This window comes from Lucilia cuprina, chromosome X (assembly GCF_022045245.1).
Source record: "Lucilia cuprina isolate Lc7/37 chromosome X, ASM2204524v1, whole genome shotgun sequence".
Taxonomy (NCBI): Eukaryota; Metazoa; Arthropoda; class Insecta; order Diptera; family Calliphoridae; genus Lucilia; species Lucilia cuprina.
This window is the reverse complement of record NC_060949.1, coordinates 13,980,892-14,003,170: the sequence shown is the minus strand read 5'-3', so window position 1 is coordinate 14,003,170 and position 22,279 is coordinate 13,980,892. Positions and strand designations below refer to the sequence as shown.

The 22,279-nt window shown below is 28.0% G+C and overlaps 1 protein-coding gene across 2 annotated transcripts; it reads right to left on the bottom strand.

Annotated features, from left to right (window-relative positions):
• Positions 1-3,112: 3,112 nt before the first annotated feature.
• On the bottom strand, positions 3,113-5,081 carry LOC124420880. 2 transcript variants are annotated; one of them, XM_046955316.1, is made up of 3 exons: positions 4,911-5,081; positions 3,383-4,301; positions 3,276-3,291 (listed from the first exon to the last, which is right to left on the bottom strand). In XM_046955316.1, exon 2 carries the CDS (start codon positions 4,217-4,219, stop codon positions 3,416-3,418), a length of 804 nt encoding a protein of 267 aa, XP_046811272.1. In that variant the 5' UTR covers positions 4,220-4,301; positions 4,911-5,081; the 3' UTR covers positions 3,276-3,291; positions 3,383-3,415. The 2 variants fall into 2 exon arrangements, with proteins under 2 accessions (XP_046811250.1, XP_046811272.1); XM_046955294.1 differs by having other exon boundaries at positions 3,113-4,301.
• Positions 5,082-22,279: the final 17,198 nt, after the last annotated feature.

The following is a 22,279-nucleotide window of genomic DNA, read 5'->3' as shown; positions in this document are numbered from 1 at the left end:
TGTTTAACAAAGCATCAAAAAAACTAAAATTTGAATTTTGAAACGACCGTTAAAAATATCGAAAATTTTCGACCATAGCTGAGAACAGGTTTACGTTATTCTATAAGGACAAAAACTTATATTCAAGAAACTACAGATGTATTTTAAGTAATACAATTGTTTTATTCGAATATTTTCAAAAATATGTTTAGTTTTTTATCACATTTCGAATTCAAGTGCTCTTAGACACGATAATGGACTGGGGAATTTTTAATAACTTTTACATTTTTCAACCAATTTTTGTGTTTTTTTTTATCTTTTTGTAACGATAATTCTGTGTACATTACGATTCTTTGACAATAAAATGCAAAACAAATTGTGTAATGACAAAACTTTTGTGAAAACTGAAAAACTTGCATATTTCCCCCTTGTAAATGCATCTTCAAATTTCAAAACCGTTGCGGCACCAGTTAACGTAATCCTATTGACCTAATTTTTTGCACGACTTATTTTTATAACCCATACAACAATTCTAGTGGGGGACGGCCTGTAGGATAAATTTTTTTCCTTCATACAAGCTTGGAGCACTCTAATGTACATACATTAGACCGACTCAAAAAAATGGTGCATGGGTTAACCGCCTCAAAATATTTGCTGTTATGTAATATGATGTCTAATTTACATACATATGCATCAAAAATGTAGAATTATTACCTTATAACAAGATAATTTTCAGGAAATCTGTATTGATATTCCAACTGTTGGCTGGTATAAAAAAATGTAAAATGTTGGTCTCTAAAGTATTTGTGTAGTTATTTTTAAATTTTATGATCAATCCATCAAATTGTAAGAGTTATATTTTGGAACGCAATAATCCTTCGACGAAATAAACAAGAATAATGTTATAATTAATATTGTATATACATACTTTTGTATTTATTAAAATAACCTGTTATACTTCAGGAAGCAATAAAATTCTCTTATGATCAATACATTTCCCACCAAAGTTTAAACGGTCAGTTATATTTTTTACATTTTCTGCAAATAATCGACATTTTTATTTTATATTTTAATTCTGTTAGAAGTATTTTAATAGGGGGTTACTGCTTTCTAAAAAATAAAATAATTAATTTATTTATTGTTTTGAATCAATAAAACGTTACCTTTCATTAAAACTTTTTAAATAACTTGGAATGAAACCGTCTATAAAAATCAGAAATTACTAAGTCATGGATTTTTTTTAAATTATTTACAGTCACTAACGATAGAAACATCATAACGACCCTAAACGGGATATTGCTTTTGACACTAATACTACAATACTATTTTTTGTTTGCTCTCTTCTAATTAAGGAGTTATACATTTTCAAAAACTTATGAATATATGTATCATATAAAGGTCATTGAAGGACCTCGGTTAATCCGATTTTAATGAAATCCAAACATTTGTTAGGCATGTTTTACTACCTATATTTTTATGAATTTTTAAGCCGCTTTTTACGATTATTCTTTTTTATCCCTAAAAAAATTAACAAGTATTTATTTTATATAAAAATAGTCTTTATTTTTTTCAATACCTCTTATAGTTTGCCTGTACCTGCAATTTGAATTCAGCGGATTTCGAGAAAAATCAATTTTTATGTAATATTTTGCAAAATTAGCCTTTTTACTATATTTTTGTGTATTTTAAATGAAACCTTTTGAAAATTTATTAGTCCATATATTTCTAAATAAAAATCAAGAGTTTCATGCAATTTGGACGCCATTCACCCATAAATTTTAAAGGTCAAAGGTCAAATTTTGTAATATTTGCAATTTTTGATAGAAACTAGTCGAAATTGTTTCTATTTGTAGGAAGATTATCACAAAACTTAAGAAATTTATTTATTAACAACCGATATTTACAATAATAGTGAACAAAAAATCAATTAACCCTTAAACGGCGTTGGGATCAAAATGACCCCGATGTTTTAAAAACGTGCCAAATTGGGACATATTTCAATATATATATATATATATATATATATATATATATATATATATATATATATATATATATATATATATATATATATATATATATATATATATATATATATATATATATATATATATATATATATATATATATATATATATATATTATATATATATATATATATATATATATATATATATATATATATATATAATATATATATATATATATATATATATATATATATATATATATATATATATATATATATATATATATATATATATATATATATATATATATATATATATATATATATATATATATATATATATATATATATATATATATATATATCAAAATGACTTTTATGAGAATCGGTCCATATATGTATGTATAAATAACTTTACTCCCTATAAAAATTAAAACCCTCATTACTGGACCTCTTTCAAATGTTACCCTGATGTTCTCATTAATATCTATATACAATAATAAAATATTGAAAATATCAAAGTTCATTTATACGGCAGTGATTTGATGGTGGGTATATAAGATTCGGCATAGCTGAATATAACACTCTTACTTGTTATTTTTTAAAACAGTTTGCCAACACCTGTAAATTTATATTTTTTAATATGTAATTACTTACTGCCAAATCCAACCATCTTTACTATTATTTTTGCATAATTTTAATGTGTGGTTATGGGGCACTTATAATCCGCTTCTTTAGGTATTAAGCCCCATTCCATTAAAATTTTAACCATTTCAGATGGAACCGTACCATCTTCTGGCAGTTAAACATTTTAAATAAAGTTATTAATTGGTTAATTTCCATTTTAATTTTACAAACTTGGTTATATATATATATATATATATATATAATATATATATATATATATATATATATATATATATATATATATATATATATATATATAATATATATATATATATATATATATATAATATATATAATATATATATATATATATATATATAATATATATATATATATATATATATATATATATATATATAATATATATAATATTATTACGGTTCAAACTGACACCATATTTAAAAAGGTTTAATGCCTAAATTTTTTTAAGCTGAATTAATGGGATTGCAAACGCGTTTTATTGAAATATTGTTTTAAATGATTTGTTAATTGTATTAAATTCTATATTTTTGTTTTTAAGTAAATAGAGGTGTGTGTGTGTGTGCGAATCACTTCACTGAAGTGCACTGCACTGGTAGTTATTATTTTTGTTTAAATGTTTTCTTTGTTAGTGTAAATGTTCGTTTAATTGTGAACTGATCTGGGAACTGATCCATCTGCAAAGGGAAAAGAAGAACAAAACAAAACAGCAGTAATGGGTTCGCTAACACAAATTTGAATAATTTGAACAGAACATATAGGACATACACAACATACAATCCTAGTCAATCTACTGATTTATCACAAATCGGAAGCATGCAAAGTTTGACTATTGGTTCCAGACGCTGTTCGGACGTCAGCTACACGAACGCGTTTATCTTTTCCAGTATGAACTAATCCAACTTGTCCCATTTTCCAATCATTTGGAGGTAGGAGCTCATCCTTTATGACTACAAAGTCATCTTTCTGCAAATCCCGCTGTGGGTTTTTCCATTTGTAACGCTTGTGAAGTTCATGAAGATATTCAGTCTTCCAGCGTTGACTAAGACGATGATGAAAGGCCTGGAGCCGCTCCCATCGGTTTATTATCGATAAATTCTCTGAAGGCAGTTCAGGAGCGAACATCAATGGAGCTCTACTTAAAAAGTGACCAGTAGTTAGGGCTTGTAAATCTTCAGGATCCTCGGACATTGGGGAAATAGGTCTGGAGTTTAGGACACTTTCAATTCGGGTTAATAGAGTCGAAAACTCTTCAAAGTTAAACTTTTGGTTGCCGGTTATTTTCTGAAAGTGAAACTTAAAACTTTTTACACCAGCCTCCCAAAGACCTCCCATATGTGGAGCACTAGGTGGAATGAACTTCCACTCAAACCCATGGACTGCATATTTTTTACTTATATCTTCAGCTGATTTTCGTAAAAATAAGCGAGATTCCTTTCGCAACGATCTACTGGCACCGAGAAAATTTGTGCCATTATCGGACATAAGGCGTTTAGGCAACCCTCTTCTACCCGTAAACCGTGCGAAAGCTGCTAAAAACGCGTCGGTGGATAAGCTAGAGCACGCTTCCAGATGTATAGCTTTTGTTGAAAAGCATCCTTTCATATAAGGAGAGTTTCACAAGTTACCTGATTTTATCTGAAAAGGTCCCGCGAAATCAACACCCGCATAAGTGAATGGTAAATGCCTATTCGAAAAATAGTAGGGTGTATTTTAATAATGAACTTTAAAACACCGAAATATATAAAATTAATTTTATATAAATTAAAAAAAGAAACAAACTCAGCGTTGTACTAATATTATCAGCCTGTAAAGTGTAGGGTACACAATAAACTGTAACAACAATTACACTACTGATAAATATTCTCTTATTTTCTTTTATGCTTTATTCTTCTTGATATAGTTGAGTACTATCGTATGTAAATTGTATTAAGACAATTTTAATGAGAATAAAGCTAGTAAATAAAAGAAAAAACCACCACCAAATGTACTAATCTACACACAATATTTTAAGAACAAAATAATGTGAAATCGAAATAAATCTTTGTTGTAATAAACGATTTGCAAAATAAAGGGAATAAATTGAAAATTAATTTTTTTATTTTAATGAAATTAAAAATTTTTATTTTGCCGATTCTTTGACGGTTTCAAAAGGATCATAAACGTTTTTCCAATTGGAACAATTGGGAATTTGTTGTTTTGTTTGGATAACTCTTGTTTGTTACAAGAGATGTAACAAATTAAATAGATTTATTTCGATTTGTAATTTATTTCAAAGAACCTGAAATATACTTACTTTTCTTTCGATAGCTGTGGGACTCAGTAAAACAAGGGAATTTAGAAGTTTTGTGTTGTTGTACTTCACTTTGTTGTTTATTGTTGTTAAAATTCAATTTGTTTGTTTTATTTAATTTTAGGTTTGTAGTACGTGTACAATTTGTTTTAAATGTTTTGTTAATTATATTAAATTTTGTATTTTTGTTTTTAAATCCACGATCGGCAACTCCTATACACAGTGTTTTTTGGCCGTTACTAAATTTACACAGATTACTCACACGCATAGAAAACACAATTCAGTCTCATTTGAGCTGTTATAGAAGAAGGTTGTGTCGTCGCTCGTTTCTTGCTTTGGCAATGAAAATGAACGAAAGTATATTAATGAAGGGATGGATAATACTAATTATTGTTGTGCTATTTTAGTATATACACTACATATTTAGAAGTTTTTAGAATTATTATCTTTTTAAAATGTTTTTTCTTTCAACATAATTTGCAAACTATAATAATTAACCAAAATTTAATGTACTTTTGTTTAATTTTTACCTTTAATATGTATATGTTTAATTACAAATATAGTTAAAAAGCTCAAATTTGTCTTTTTATATACATATATTTTAATATTTAAAATACGTTTAAACTAAAAAATATTAGTTTTGTGTTACATTAATATTATTTCTAAATATCAGTTTTCCATACATGCATTTTTGTGGAAATGAGAGTATAATTTCTCATTTCGTGATTTTTTCGCTCTTTCACTTATCCTAGTGCAAAATGTAGTAGTATATGTCTGCCGATCCTGGTTTTAAATAAATAGAGATGTGTGTGTGTGTGTGCGAATCACTTCACTGCACTGGTAGTTATTAATTTTGTTTAAATGTTTTCTTTGTTAGTGAAAATGCTCGTTTAATTGTTTGTTTTCATAAACGTTGGTAATTTGTTTTGTTTAAATTGTTTGTTTTGTGTGTTTTTTTTTTTTTGTTTTTAATTTAAAAAATTTGGCCGCTGGCGATCGGGTTTTTAGTCGAAGACTGACCTCTTCGTCCTCCTTAGCCGCGAAAAGTACGGCTTTGGTCGTACTTACACCGCCGCTGAATAAGTGGCCGATGCGGCTTAGTCAAGGTCGATCAAGTCGTTGCCAGATCGATCCTCGACATCTTCTAGAAAAATAGAATATTCATCTTCTAGAAGAAAATAATGCTTTTCTTCTCATCTTCTAGAAGATAAGTTAGGAACACTTCTAGATGGTACTAAGTAGTCACTTCAAGAAGTGACTTCCTAGTCACATCTAGAAGAGTCTTTTGAAATACCATACTTCCACTACTTAGTATCATCTAGAAGTGTTCCTATCTTATCTTCTAGAAGATGAGTTTTCTTTTCTTTTAAAAGAAGGCAATATTCTTCTTCTATTTGTATACTCACCAAGATAAAATCTATAAAAATAAATCTAAATAAAATGAAATTTTATAGTTTTTATTGAAATAATAGAAATTAAAATAGTAGAAAAAATAATTGATTTAACAACTAATCTAAAAAAATAATATATGTACATACATTAGACCGACTCACAAGAAATTAGAACCTTAGGTTTACACAGGTAGCCAATTTCGGCTTTACTTGGGTCTATGTTGATCCCTTTGTTGAGAGTTATATTTTGGAACGCATTAATCCTTCAACGAAATAAACAAAAATAATGTTATAATTAATATTGTTATACTTTAGGAAACAATAAAATTCTCTTATGATCAATACATTTCCCACCAAAGTTTAAACTGTCAGAGCTATTTTTACATTCTCTGCATATAAACGACATTTTTGATGAAATAGGACATATGTAACATACAAGATCCCATTTCTATATTTTAATTACGTTAGAAGTATTTTAATAGGGGGTTAATGCTTTCTAAAAAAATAAAATAATTTAAAATTAATCAATTAATTTATTTAATGTTTTGAATCAATAATACGTTACCTTTCATGAACATTTTTTAAATAACTTGGAATTAAACCGTCTATAAAGGTCTAAAATTACGAAGTCATGGATTATTTTTAAAATTATTTACAGTCACTAACGATAGAAACATCTTAACTACCCTAAACGGGATATTGCTTTTGACACTAATACTGCAATACTATTTTTACTCATTTAAGTTTTACAATGAATAATTAAAATTGAATATGACTGGACAAAACACAAAACATCACTGAACTTAGCCAAATTTCTTAGGTATTTATTTTTTTTTTGCGTTCAAGCTAAAAAATGGAGTAGGGTAGAGAGGGACCATAGGCCACTTTTTTGAGGCGGCCTCAAATTAAAACCACAATACATATTCTTAATTTTTTTCTTGGTTCGGATACTTAGATATGTTGGCTTTAGTTCTATTCTTTTTAATTTTTCTTAAGTCATCCTCATGTACATATTTTTTTTAACTTTTCCGCACTGACGAAAAACGGCGATACCGCCCCATCTATGGGGTAAATGCGCCAAGGGGCTGGGTGAGATTTGTCATTAGTAAAATAAAAGAAAAAATTACAAAAATAAAAACTTATTTTGCTTTTTTATACCTTAATTGATTAAGCAAAGTGTAATAAATGATATATTTATTGTTTATTTCACAAAACTTAACAAAAAAATTAAAACAAATTATTACTGATTTTTTCTATATTGTAACCAAATTTTGTTCTACATCACAACCATTACATATATTTGGCGCATGTGCCACACGGGCAGTTCTGGGGTTTAGTTTCAATTTTTTTCGTGCTTCAAATTATATTATAGAAAATATTATTATGTCTTATTGTTCACTATTATTGACGTTCTAATACTGATCAATATATTTTTTCTATCACAAAAACTAAAAAAGTTAGCACAAAAAGTTCACACAGTGAAATATTTTCACAGCCCTTTGAAAAACAATTAATCAATCCCATCATATTAAAGTTAATGTTTCAAATTTTCAGGAATGATAAATAATCGATAAACGAAAACAAAATTTAATAATGGGATAAAATCGATTACTCGGTTTTCAAGTTATTCGAATTGACAGATCTGCCCCTATGGCGAATGATCCCCCTTCTACCCTACTTATATTTTTTTGTTGTTGTACTCTGCTTACTATCATCCGGAAGTAACCTAAAAAAATTATCTTAACATTCGAATCATTATATTCAAATTAATACTACTGTTTTATACATAAACTAGCATACCCTGGGTACTTCGCTACCCCAACTTACATACAAAATTTTGTTTATTTTAATAGAAAATTAAAATTTAATAAATTTTTTTGAATATTATATTCGCATTCAGTAAAAAGCTTATATTTTTAGTTTCATTCATTTAGCTTTCACATTATAGAAAATTTCGAAAGTAATATTTGAAGAAAAGTACTATAAAATAGCTCTAATAGATTATAATTTAATCAAAAATTTTATGTTTCTGTGTTCAATATTATATACAATTAAAAAAATATAATTTGATGAATGAAAAAGTACCAAAGTCCCTTTCAGTAGATTCTCATTCACTAAGGTCCCTACATTTAAAATTTTATTTTCAATATCTATGTTCAATATCATAAAAATATTAAAAATAACCATCGGAAAAACGATGGTCTAAATAAATTCTCATCAAGACCATATATGTTAAAATTTATGTTCCTAGATTGAATATTTCAGAAAATTAATAAAGTACAATTTATGAGATAAAAAGTACTAAAAAGTTGTCTCATAAAGAATCTTTTTCAATGAGGACTGTGTATGTTTAATAATCATGTGTTTTGAGTTCATATTAAAGAACATACAAAGAGTATCATTTAAAGGAAAATGTACCAAAAATGGAATAATTTTACTTAAGTGGATTAATTTTACTTAGTAGAAATATACTTTTTCGAGAATAAAGTTTACAAAATGTTCAGTATTTAAATCTATATATCACAGATAAAACTCAAACGATTCAAATCTGCATTCATTTGTTCCAGAAAAATACTGCTTGCAAAAAGTACCAAACAATTTACTTGAATTTGGTCCTATAAAGTCCTTAGTACTGGAATTCCAAAATAATAATATACCAACAGCTTATTTTATGTGAGTAAATAATCTACTTTTTCATATTTTATAAAAATTGGCCCGATGAGTTTGAATAAAATTAAATTTCCCATTTTTTTGATACCTTTTTCCCCAGTGAAAGATGTATCCAAAAAATATTTAGAAAAATTGAAACGATTACATTTATATTAAAAATTCATAATGGTAATTAGCCTTCTTTCACAAATGCGATATATTTTATTTATCTACGTATGAGGTACTCTAGTATGTTTGTGTATGTCCGTCCATCTGTCCGGCCGTCCATGTAAACCTTGTAACCAAACTACAGGCCGCAATTTTGAAGATAATTGAATGAAATTTGGTAAATGATCTTCTATTGTTCCAGGGACGAACCCTATTGAAAATGGCTAAGATCGGTCCATTATTTCACCTAGCCCCCATACAACTTTACCCCCCAAAAAGGGCTTGTAAACATTGTTATCAAACTACTGGTCGCAATTTTGGAGATAATTCAATGAAATTTGGCACATGATCTTTTATGGTACTGTAGACAAAGCCTATTGAAAATGGTTAACATCACCTAGGCCCCATAGAACTGAACCCGCCAAATAGGGCTTTTAAGTACATAATTAGGCTTATATACTCGTATCTCGACAAAAAGCCACAAAACCAAGTTCTATACTAGTCTTGATGACCCTGATAAACTTTTTAATTATTGGGCCTCATTTGACCCTAGCCCCTCTAAAAAGCCCCATCAAAATTTTACTTAAATATCCACAGTTTTATTAAACAGTATATCTGAGGCAAGGTACAAATCAACTTAAATGCTTTATTATGAAAACTACTTCACATTTTATTCGTATAAGGGTGTAGGGTATTATATGGTCGGCGTCGGCCGACTATAACTTCTTACTTGTTTTTGTCTCTTTTATGCAGACAGACAATCAATTCATTATTAATGATGTTAAAGAATAATTAGACTATTTATTTTATATTCACTGATTTTTGGCGCATATAATAAAAAGCTTTTGTTAAAATCTTACGAAATTTGTTTGACCTTTAATATAAGATCACTTACAAAAAGCCTGTTGTGAAGTAAAGATTTAAAATCGGAAGTTTTCATAAAGTATTTTTTTTAATTAAATTAAACTGTTGAAAAAACCAAAAATGTTTAAAAGTTATAAGTTAAGAACAATATTGGGAGTTAATTCTTGAAAGTTGTCAATTCTAAAATATATAAAAGCCAATAAGAATTCAACATAATTGGCTTCCAAGATCCACTATACAATAATTGTGCCAATTTGCTAAAGGAAATTACCGAACCATCGTCTAAGACACATTGATTTGAGGAATCTAATAGTTTCTAATGGTTAGAAAAGTTGCGGTCTTTTGATCTCTATTTCATTGCTGATTTAAAGCTAATCTTCGAATCACATTTTGGACCTTACCTAACTTTTAAAGACACGTATGATGTGCATAAGCTTCACATGTCAATTATTTAAACCCATTCATATTGTTAATTACCAAAATTATTACTCTCTATTTTACAAAATAATTAAATATTCTGTAAATAATTTTTAAATATTTTCGCTAAAATTTATGAACTAAATTGTTGAAATTATACTAAACTCATGCTTATTAATAGTATGAAAATGAATCCATTTAATTTGTAAATAATTTTATACTGTTAATATTTTCAAGAAAAATCATATACATACACATTTACTACTTTTAATATATTATATAAAAGTTACATTGTTTAAAGTTATATTGTAAAAATTTACTACCTAAAAATGTTATATATTTTCAATTAAACTACATTTTTTTATACTAATTAAAATCTAAACTTAAATCTCTAATTTGAACTAAAACTATTTTAAAAATTATTTAAAACATTACACTAAACACAAATTTTTAGTAAAATGTTAAAACTTTACATAAATTAATGAAATTATTTCTCTGAGTGTAATAGTACCTAATCTTAATATCTATTCTACACTGAAGTATGTATTATTTACAAAATTTCTAAAATTACAACAGCATGTTCTCCACGTCGAATTATATCCCCAATAATCGGAACAACATAAATTAAAACATATCTATCCAAAATATAAATTTTGTAAGTAATATTATATTTATAATATGTAAGTTCTCATTAAAAACATAATAATTATATTCTAATACCGTCCAGTCCTGTCCGATTCAATGTTGTCCCCTTTATCTTTTTCATTGCTTTTTAATTTTTATTGTTTAAGCCGGCTTTACACGATCACACAAATAATATGATCTGTCAAAATTTTGTGTAGAAGAGTACGGATGGGATCGTCTAAACGATCCCATCCGTACTCTTGTGACAGTCGTATGGCTCTCTTCATTTTTTGAAATGATTCAAAAAATAAGCCGGTTTCATTAGATCAGGTATTTATTTTTATGCAAACACATATAAAAAAAGTGAAACAGCTGTTTTCATCTGACTTTTTAATTGTTTTATACCAATCGTGTAAACACAAAAAATATAAATCATACGACTTTTATTCTCTTTTTATACCTTACACCACTTTAGTGGGGAGGTTATATTGGGTTTGTGCTGATGTTTGTAACATACAAAAATATTCGTCCTATACCCACCTTAAAGTATACCAATCGGCTTAGAATCATTTTCTGAGTCGATTAAGCTATGTCCGTCCGTCTGGCTGGGTGTCCATGTAAACCTTGTGCGCAAGGTACAGACCGCAATTTTTAAGATAATTGAATGAAATTTGGCACACACGCTTCTCTTGGCCCAAGAACGAAGCCTATTAAATGGTTAAAATCGGTCCATTATTTCGACTAGCCCCCATACAACCGTACCCCCCAAATAGGGCTTTTTGGCTTATAACTAATTTAAATGATCAATTATGTTAACAAAAGTCGACAAAACTTAGTTTTATAGAACTTTAAATGACACTAACGATTTTTGTAATGATCGGGCTTCATTTGACCGTATCCCCCATGCAAACTCCCAGAAAATGACTTAAAGGTCAAAATTCACTTACAAACACTAATAACACTTTTAAATTCTACATAAATAATATTGAAGAAGACTTAACTCCCCCTACCAACATTTTTAAGGATAGGGCCGTATTTTGCCCTACTCCCCTTTGAGCCCTCTTAAAAAATCTCTTTTTTTGCCAAAAAAAGTAAAAATATTGGTTTGTTAAAAAAACAAACCAAATGCTTTATTTTTTTAAATAATCCCCAGTTTATATTTGTTTGTCTGTATGTTATGTGTGACATGTGTCAAATAAAACAAATTTTAGGCATTTTTAAAACTTGTTGATGATATAAAGTGTGATAAATAAACATTTTATAAAAAGTTCGGTGTTCGGTTAAAATTTCATTGACGAACCTCACTTTTTACCGAACTCCGAAACCGTACCCGAACGTTCGGTCGGACACTCATGTATGAATGAATGTATGTATGCATGTAATGTTGTATGTATGTATGTATGTATGTATGTATGTATGTATGTATGTATGTATGTATGTATGTATGTATGTATGTATGTATGTATGTATGTATGTATGTATGTATGTATGTATGTATGTCAATTTTAATTCGAAAATATTTTCGATTTAGCATTCTAAAATGTATGTATGAGCTAAAGTTGGAACAAAACTGGTATGAAAAAATTTTAACTTAACCGGTAATTATGTGTAGTTTAGGTACTTTTTTGAATTTATGCAAATACTTGAGAAGTATTATGCTGTAATCAGTCAAAAGATATAATTTGGAAAAAATTAATTAATATGGGTAAAAAGGGAAGTTTCGTATTTTTCATGAGGCTGAGTCGACTTTAAGATATTTTAAACAGAAATATATCTTTACTTAGATGTTTCAATTGGCAATACCATTATTGCAAAAAATTAAAAATGGACGAAATACAGAACGCGGTAAAATTATTTTTTTTAAATGAAGAAACCCTTATTCACAAACAAAACTTTTACTTTATAAATGGTTTATGAAATATATTTTTTATGGAATTTTTGTTTTATAAACCTTTTATAAAATACAAATTTTTAAAAATTTAATAAACTAAAAATTTACATATAAAAGGAACGATTTTTTGACAAATTAAACTGTAAAGAAAACACTTGTGTTTTTGCTACATTTTTTATGCAATTACGTCCTATTAGGACGACTGAACCCAAATTTATTAAATTTGAACAATACATTTCAAGACTTTCTTGGAAAGCATTAATAATCATTTTTTGAAACAAAAGTCAGAAAGTTGAAAAACTAGTACACAGTTTTTCTCTACGTCAATAAATATTATTAATTCTAAAGCCCCTTCACACGAGCAGACAAGTAATATGATCTGTCAAAATTTTATATAGAAGGATAAGTCCATGTACTCGCTAATGTCCATGTACTTGCTAAGAATAGGCGTAATTTTTTTGAAAATGTGACATTCAAAACTATTTACAAATACTACGTAAATTCTATCTCATTATAACTAACACCTCCGAGATATATGCGTATTAATAAAATTTGTAAATACAAACATTTTATGATAATTTTACAAATTTTTCAAAATTAAAATTTTTTTCTTTGTATTTTTAACTAAAGACGTGATTCAAGCATTTTGTAAATTGTATACATTAAATTATATTCATGGACTAAATAGATATTGCAAAAGAAAGATAAAATTTTTTCTTTTATAGTAGTTCTAGAAGCGTTTATCCGAAAAAAATATTTTGCTTTCAGACAACTATAGCGCCATATGATTTGCGGAAATATTAGTGTCAAAAAAAGCATTCTTTTTGTATTATGTAAAATCCGATGCGGCGAAAAATTTTTTTTGCAAAAAAATATTAATATTGTACTTATATTGGAAATAAAAATATCAAAAAAAAAAAAAACTTCAAATGCCTGTATTTTTCAAACCAACTGAAAACTAATGTAATAAATTATTTTGCAATAAATTATTTTGCCGCAATTTTCAAGATAATTTGATGAAATTTGGACCAAGCATGTTTTTTGGCACAGGGACGAAGCCTATTGGTTGAAATCGGCCCATTATTTCACCTAGCCCCCATACAACTGTACCTCCCGATTTGAACTTTTTATACCATAATTACGTCAAATATTCTGCTATCTCTTTAAAAATTGGCACAAATAAGTTTTATATAAGTATAAAGACACTGCAGATTTTCGTAAGGATCGGCCTATATTTGACCCTAGCCCCCATACAAACCCGCCTTCAAAAAATGACTTAAACGTCTAAAATTGACTTGTAACCATTTGTATCGCAATGAAACTCAACAAAACTAACTGTTATTTAGAATTATATCCTTTTCCCAAATTAACCGAGGATCGGTCCATATTTGACCAATATAAATCCTCATTTAGAAATTTTAGTTTTTTATCAATAAATTGCTTAAATATTTTGGAATTATTGGTAATATTCAACATAAAACTTTCTTTATAAAAATAAAAATTTTATAAAAAGTAAAAATTTTAAAAATATACTCATGGCCCGACTATACTTTCCTACTTGTTTAAATTGTATTATTTTAAACCGCTTTAACGTTTGCGCGCATTATAATCAATAAATAAATTCTGGTCACAGTTGTACACAAGTCGTTACAAAATTAAAATCTATTTTTAATTTTGAATGCTAATAATGTGTCCCTATTTTATTAGTAGAATTTAGAGAATTTTGTCAATCTTGGCGAATTGAACAATGCATTACGAACTAAAATTCCACCCATAAGTCAAATCATCAACAAAAGTAATTGATGGTTATATAAACAATTTAAATAAGCAAATTCGTAATTATTCGGAATATTACAATAGGACTGCTAGGGATGTTAATCCAGTTCTGAAAGGGGACATGGTTTTGTTCACGAAAACACCAACCAGCAGTTGGTTTCCTGGAAAAATCAAATAATGTTGTAAAGAACCAATATCATTTGTTGTAAAAGATAATGATGAAACTCTTTACAGGAGAAACTAGACCATATTATTAAAATACCTAATAATAAGGAAACTGGTAAAAATACTAATAATATTTGTGAACTTTGAAATCTTCAATCAAATGCCAAGAATTTAGAAGAAATCCTAATCCTAATATATTTTATAAATTTCTTTGTAAGTTTGTTTATTTGTTTGTGCGTCAATCACGTCTAAACGGATGAACCAATTTATAGGCTTATAACTTTCAGAAAATTGGACTAGTAAGGGTAAAAAATAGGTGAAAACGACGAAAAACGGAAAAAACGGAATTTCGAAAATATTTTCGATTTAGCATTCTAAAATGTATGTATGAGCTAAAGTTGGAACAAAACTGGTATCAAAAAATTTTAACTTAACCGGTAATTATGTGTAGTTTAGGTAGTTTTTTAATATATGCAAATACTTGAGAAGTATTATGCTGTAATCAGTCAAAAGATATAATTTGGAAAAAATTAATTAATATGGGTAAAAAGGGAAGTTTCGTATTTTTCATGAGGCTGAGTCGACTTTAAGAAATTTTAAACAGAAATATATCTTTACTTAGATGTTTCAATTGGTTATACCATTATTGCAAAAAATTAAAAATGGTCGAAATACAGAACGCGGTAAAATTATTATTTTTTTTAAATGAAGAAACAAAAGTAATTTCTACTTATATACTTACCCTTATTCACAAACAAAACTTTTACTTTATAAATGGTTTATGAAATATATTTTTATGGAAATTTTGTTTTATAAACCTTTTATAAAATACAAATTTTTAAAAATTTAATAAACTAAAAATTTACACATAAAAGGAACGATTTTTTGACAAATTAAACTGTAAAGAAAACATTTGTGTTTTTGCTACATTTTTTATGCAATTACGTCCTATTAGGACGACTGAACCCAAATTTATTAAATTTGAACAATACACTTCAAGACTTTCTTGGAAAGCATTAATAATCATTTTTTGAAACAAAAATCAAAAAGTTGAAAAATTAGTACACAGTTTTTCTCTACGTCAATGAATATTATTAATTCTAAGGCCACTTCACATGAGCAGACAAGTAATATGATCTGTCAGAGTTTTATATAGAAGGATAAGGATGCGATCGTCTAAACACGATATGTAATAAAACCTTCCTACATCGAGTAAAATACTGATGGAAAATTTGACATTGGTATGGCTCTCTTCGTCGTATTAGATATGTATTGTTACATATCTAATACGACGAAAAAGTGAAAAAGCTGTTTCCATCTTAAACACAAAAAGTATAAATCATACATTTATTATCTTTTTTGAAATACGGCTGGAATTTCATCTTACTTTTTCATTAGACTTTACCCTCCAAACATTTAGAAGACAAAACTATTGCGCATCACCCCAGACGCCACGTCAGAAACACTTCTGGACGATTGTCAGACGAGAACGCACATTTTACAAAAACAAAATACATTGATTTCGAATTTTCGTCTTCTAGAAATACACTTTTAAGTTACTTCCGGATGATAGTTAGAAGAGTGCATCATTTTGCTTAAACAAAAAAACATGACTGTTGAACTTTTTTCATCTGGAAGTATACGTTTTAGTGGCTTCTGTATGAGAGTTGGGTGAGGACACACATTTTACAATAACAAAATACATTGTTTCCTAATTTGTATCTTCTTGATTTGTATGTTTATGTCACTTCTGGAAGACAGTTTGAAGACTGTTCACATTAATGCTGTATTTTATTCATCTGGAAGTGTGGATTTTAGTCACTTCTGGACGATTGTCAGACGAGAGCACACATTTTACAAAAACAAAATACATTGATTTCTAGTTTTCGCCGTCTGAAAGTATAGTTTTAGGTTACTTCCGGATGAAAATAAGAGGAGAAGAAAAAAATATAAATACTCCATTTTTTAGCGTTAACGCGAAAAAAATAAAAATAAATAATGCAGAAATTTTGCTAAGTTCAGTGTTGTTTTGTGTTTTGTCCAGTCATGTTTAGTTTTAATTATTCATTGTTAAACTTAAATGAGTTATTGAATTTAAAGTTCATAGAATAATAGTGTAATTAATATAATGTGAATCTTAAGTAACAATATGACAGTGTTGTGTTAAAAGTCAACTGTTAATAAACATTTAATAAGTTTTTGTTAATTGGCGAAGTTTATTAAATATACCAAAAAGTAATTATCTTCAAGGATTATATAAATTAACCCGAAATAACCCACGGTTACCATATGGTAACGCAAAATATGCCGTTATATTTTCACGAATTAATCTAAAAAGAAATTACAGAAGTAAAAGAAAGACATTCAGATTAATGTAAACATTTGTTGTTTGCCAAACAAGTGTATTTTTTTATTCTGAGTTAAGTTACCGAAGTTATAGCATCTTCAACTGTGGTCACAAAAAAAATTAAATTTTCTGTTTTAAGACATGGCACGTCGGTAAGTACTCATTTCAAGTAATAATTTTTTAACGAATTTTAATAAAAACTATATCCGTTAGTAGCTAAAGAATTAAACTATGAAACGTGATTTAATTTATTAAGAAAATTTATTTTCTTGTACTATTTTTTTATATTGTTTTCAAGGCGTTACCATATGGTAATCGTGGGTCGCCTAGGGTACAGGTTTAATAATTTGCATTTTATATGAATTTCTGAGATGTTTTGCATATTTCTTGTATAGTTATTAATATTTTGTTGTCATTTCATAAATTTTGCGGTCTTAGGGGTTTGTCATTACAACAAATGCTCGATTATATTCAAAAAAATTTAAGTTTATAATTGGTTTAATTTTTTTAATCTTGAATTCGTTAGCCCCAAATGAGGAAGAGTTACACTCTATTATTGTAGAAGACATATCTCAAGATATGGGGGATCAACCAACAACATCAAAGCATCGCCGGATAGAAAGCGGTTACGTAAAGTACAACCAAAACCTTGTAATGTTGCATTACCGCCAGGAAACAAGGAAACGATATTCCAGTGGATAAAGAATAATTCATCATATCTTGTTCCCATTTTTCCAGCTGCAAATTATGAGGATTGTCGTGACTTACTACCACATCAACAATTCGAAAAGTGTTGTCTGCATGTTATCTACTTGCTTTGGCGAAAATCCGAAGTCCATGGCACAACGTTATTCTAAGGAAAGGGGAGTTAAAATAAATGTACCCCGTCCTCTTGCAATCACGGAATACAACAAATATATGTGCGGAGTAGATCGATTGGACCAAAATTTGGCTCAATATCGAATCGCATATAGAGGAAAGAAGTGGTGGTCTAGTATTTTTACCTGGCTCATAGATGCTTGTATTCAAAATGCTTGGCAGCTTTATCGAAATGACCAACCGACAATGACTCAGCTTGAGTTTCGAAAACAACTTGCAGTATACTACTGCAAACATTATGGTACAAAAGCCAAAACATCTGGTCCTATGACCTCCCACAGATATGCACAACAGCCGGGTCGAGTTGAACACACTCTCCGTTATGATCAAATTGGACATTTTGTAGTACCATCAAATCGTAGACACACACTGTGTTGGTGATCGATGCAAAGTTAACGGAAGAACAGCATGTGTAAAATGCAACGTTGGGCTTTGCGTAAAGTGTTTTGCAAGTTACCATACCAAACCAAGATTTACATAAAAATTTTTTTCCTTCTTTTCACAAAAATGAATTATTTTCTTTATTTTTAATTTCAATAAACATGTTTGAAACACCTTTTTTTTTAAGCATATCCAAAAATAATATTTTTTTTCGAAAAAAACCTGTACCCTAGGCGACCCAGGATTACCATATGGCAACGCTAGTTTTTTACGTTTTCCGGAAAAACTAAACAATTTATTGAAAAATCGACCTCATTTTCGTGCTCAGAAGGGCAAAATACATGAGTATACATCAAAAAAACAAAAAAAGTTCTGGGCAATACCGGGTTAAATTAAAAAGTAAGTTGACATATTTTACATTAAAATACTATATTAGGAATAAGTTAACAACTCTAAACGGCTTCCATTTCCATTTTAAACGATTAATTGGTTTAGGAGTTATAAGCATTTAAAGACTTTTTCAAGTTGTACATTTCGTCTTTCATTTGATGAACATTGCATTTTTAACCTATTTAGATTTATTTGAGTTAAATCTTATCTTTCAATATTTTTTAAACTATTGGCGCGTTTAGGTCCTGTTTCTAGATTACGTATGATCACTTTGAGCTAAAATTTTATTTGTATTTCATTATCGTAACAAAAACAAAATACATTAAAATTTTTACTTAAAGTATTCAAATGCTATCTGGAATCATTATATTGAAATTAATACTACTGTTTTATATATAAATTATTTTTTGACTTGGGTCACTGGACACGAAATTGCCCATATAAGATATTTAATATTGAATTCAGATATTTTTAAACCCACCTTTTTTTAAATAAATACAATTTTATTAATTTTCATATAGCCTTGGATTTAATTATTCTAATTATAGGTACTTTTTTAGTTATTAACACCAGGTCTTTCTATGACCTATCATATGATACTAATATTCTTAATATTGAGAATGCCGTTCCCAAGATATTAAACCTTAGTAGATAGTTTACGTGTATAACTCCTTAATTAGAAGAGAGCAAAATAGTATTGCAGTATTAGTGTTAATGACTGTAAATAATTTTAAAAATAATCCATGCCTCGTAATTTCCAATCTTTATAGATGGTTTAATTCCAAGTTATTAAAAAAATGTTCATTAAAGGTAATGTTTTTATTGATTAAAAACAATAAATTAATTAATTAAATTTTAATTATTTTATTTTTTTAGAAAGTAGTAGCTAATATTGTACCCCTTATTAAAATACTTCTAACCGAATTAAAGTATAAAAAAGGGATCTGGTAAGTTATATATGTCTTATTTCATCACGCGGTTCCATTAAAAATGTCGATTATTTGCAGAAAATGTAAAAAATGGATCTGACAGTTTAAATTTTGGTGGTAAATGTATTGGACATAAGAGAGGTAATTTCAATAAATACAAAATTATGTATATTCAATATTAATTATAACATTATTTTTATTTATTTTGTTGAAGGATTAATGCGTTCCAAAATATAACTCTTACAATTTGATGGATTGATCATAAAATTTATGAAGAATTACAAAAATATTTTAGAGTCCAACGTTTTACAATTTTTGGAAGTATACCAGTCAGCAGTTGGAATATTAATACAGATTTCCTGAAAATTATCTTATTATAAGGTAATTATTCTAAATTTTTGATACATGTGTACATTAGACCGACTCACTCCGTATGGAAAGCAAAAACGTGTTTTTGTTACCCCTCTCAAAATGTTCCTTGCTTTGTTTTATGATGATTCCCAAAATATTTTAAATCTAGGGATGACCGTTCGTGAGCTGGACCAAATTAAAAAAAGGTATTTTGGAATTATTTTTTTTTTTTAAATTTTTGTTTGTTTTGAAACAAAATATCCAATACGGGGTATCGTTTAAAAGACATTTTAAAGCCGCGTCCAATGATGTATTAATCATAAATAACCGTCTGCTTATAATTGTCATATTCCAAAATATTTAAAATTGTTAGGTTTTTCACTAAGAAAAATAAAATGTATGTACAATTTTGCGCACCACTAGACTTGGCTTTAAAAAACCTTTCAACTGATACCACATACTATATATATTGTTTAAGACATACTGTATAATTTAAAACAAAATAACTAAAAAGGGACTATTTTGTAACCGGTTCAGCTCACGAACGGCCATCGAGAGACTAGAAATATTTTGGGAACCATTATAAAACATAACAAAGTTTTTTTTAAGCTGGGTTAAAATATTTAATTTTACATGAAGAATCGTGTTCCCATACGATATTTTCTTTTAAACTGTCCTGCTCACGAATGGACAACACTTAACCGAATATATTTTGGGTAACATCATATTACATAAGAGCGAATATTATGAGGGGGGTAACTCAAGCACCATTTTTTGTGAGTCGGTCTAATGTACATATATAACTTTTTTTGTTAAATCAATTATTTTTTATACTATTTTAATTTTAATTTTTTCAATAAAAACAAATAAATCTAAATAAAATTTCATTTTATTTAGATTTATTTTTATAGATTTTATTTTGGTAAGTATACAAATAGAAGAAGAGAAAACTCATCTTCTGGAAAACGAGAATACTCATCTTCTAGAAGAGAAAACTCATCTTCTAGAAGACGAGAATACTCTTCTTCTAGAAGAAGAGAAAATTCATCTTCTAGAAGATAAGATAGGAACACTTCTAGATGATACTAAGTAGTCACTTCAAGAAGTGACTTCCTAGTTACATCTAGAAGAGTCTTTGGGAATACCTTACTTCCAAGAGTCATCTAGAAGTTTCTTCTGCGTTTCTTCCAGAAGTATCTTCCACGTTACTCTTAGACGTTCCCCAGCTCGGCATCAGTTCTTCCCGACTGGTGACAAGAATTCTTATACTTCTGCAACATCGCTGGCGATCTTTTAGCACGTTTGGAAGTTTCACATGCTTTAAAGGAGAAAATAATAAAAAATCCGAAATCTTAAGTATTAATATTTGTTTTTACTTTGTTGCTAATTTTAAAGGTAATTTTTTACCACTCAACGCAAAAAATTTTGAAAAGGGAGAAAATGTGTGGTTTTGGCAAATTTTGTGAAAGTTGTTGTGGATTAATTTCGACATATTAATTTCAGGGGAAAAAAACCAAAGACAATATTAATTGATCTATAAATTTAATATTATAAATCATTTAAAATCCCGGGCAACGCCGGGTACAAAAAGCTAGTATATATTATAAATTTCTTTGTAAGTTTGCTTGTGTATTTCTTTGTGCGTCAATCACGCGTAAACGGAAAAACCGATTTTCTTTAAATTTGAAACATAGAAAGACATATGTCCGAAAGCGTCAACAGTCTAGATAACTTTTAGCAAATTGGATTAGAAGGGGAAAAAATGGGTGAAAACGACGAACAATGGGAAAAATTGGTACTTTTGTGCAAACAAAGATATATCTATTGGTTATATCTATATTCCAAAAAATCAAAAAGAGCAAATACGAAACGCGGTAAAATTATTATTTTTTAAATCAAGAAACAAAAGTAATTTCTACTTATATACTTACCCTTATTCACAAACAAAATTTTTATTTTATAAAAGGTTTATAAAACAAAATTCCTGTTGTATTTTCTGGTATAATTTCCAAACCTGTCAAAGACGCATTTCATTTAAGTTCTGTAAATTAATCGTAAACTTTCATTAAATATTTGATTTCAATTTATAATACAGTGACAATATTGTGTATAATTTAAATCAACTGTGCTGTATAAACAATTTTATTTGC

Coding starts and splice junctions, on each gene's coding strand:
- LOC124420880 (XM_046955294.1), bottom strand. CDS start 4,219: ATGAAAGGATGCTTTTCAACAAAAGCTATACATCTGGAAGCGTGCTCT.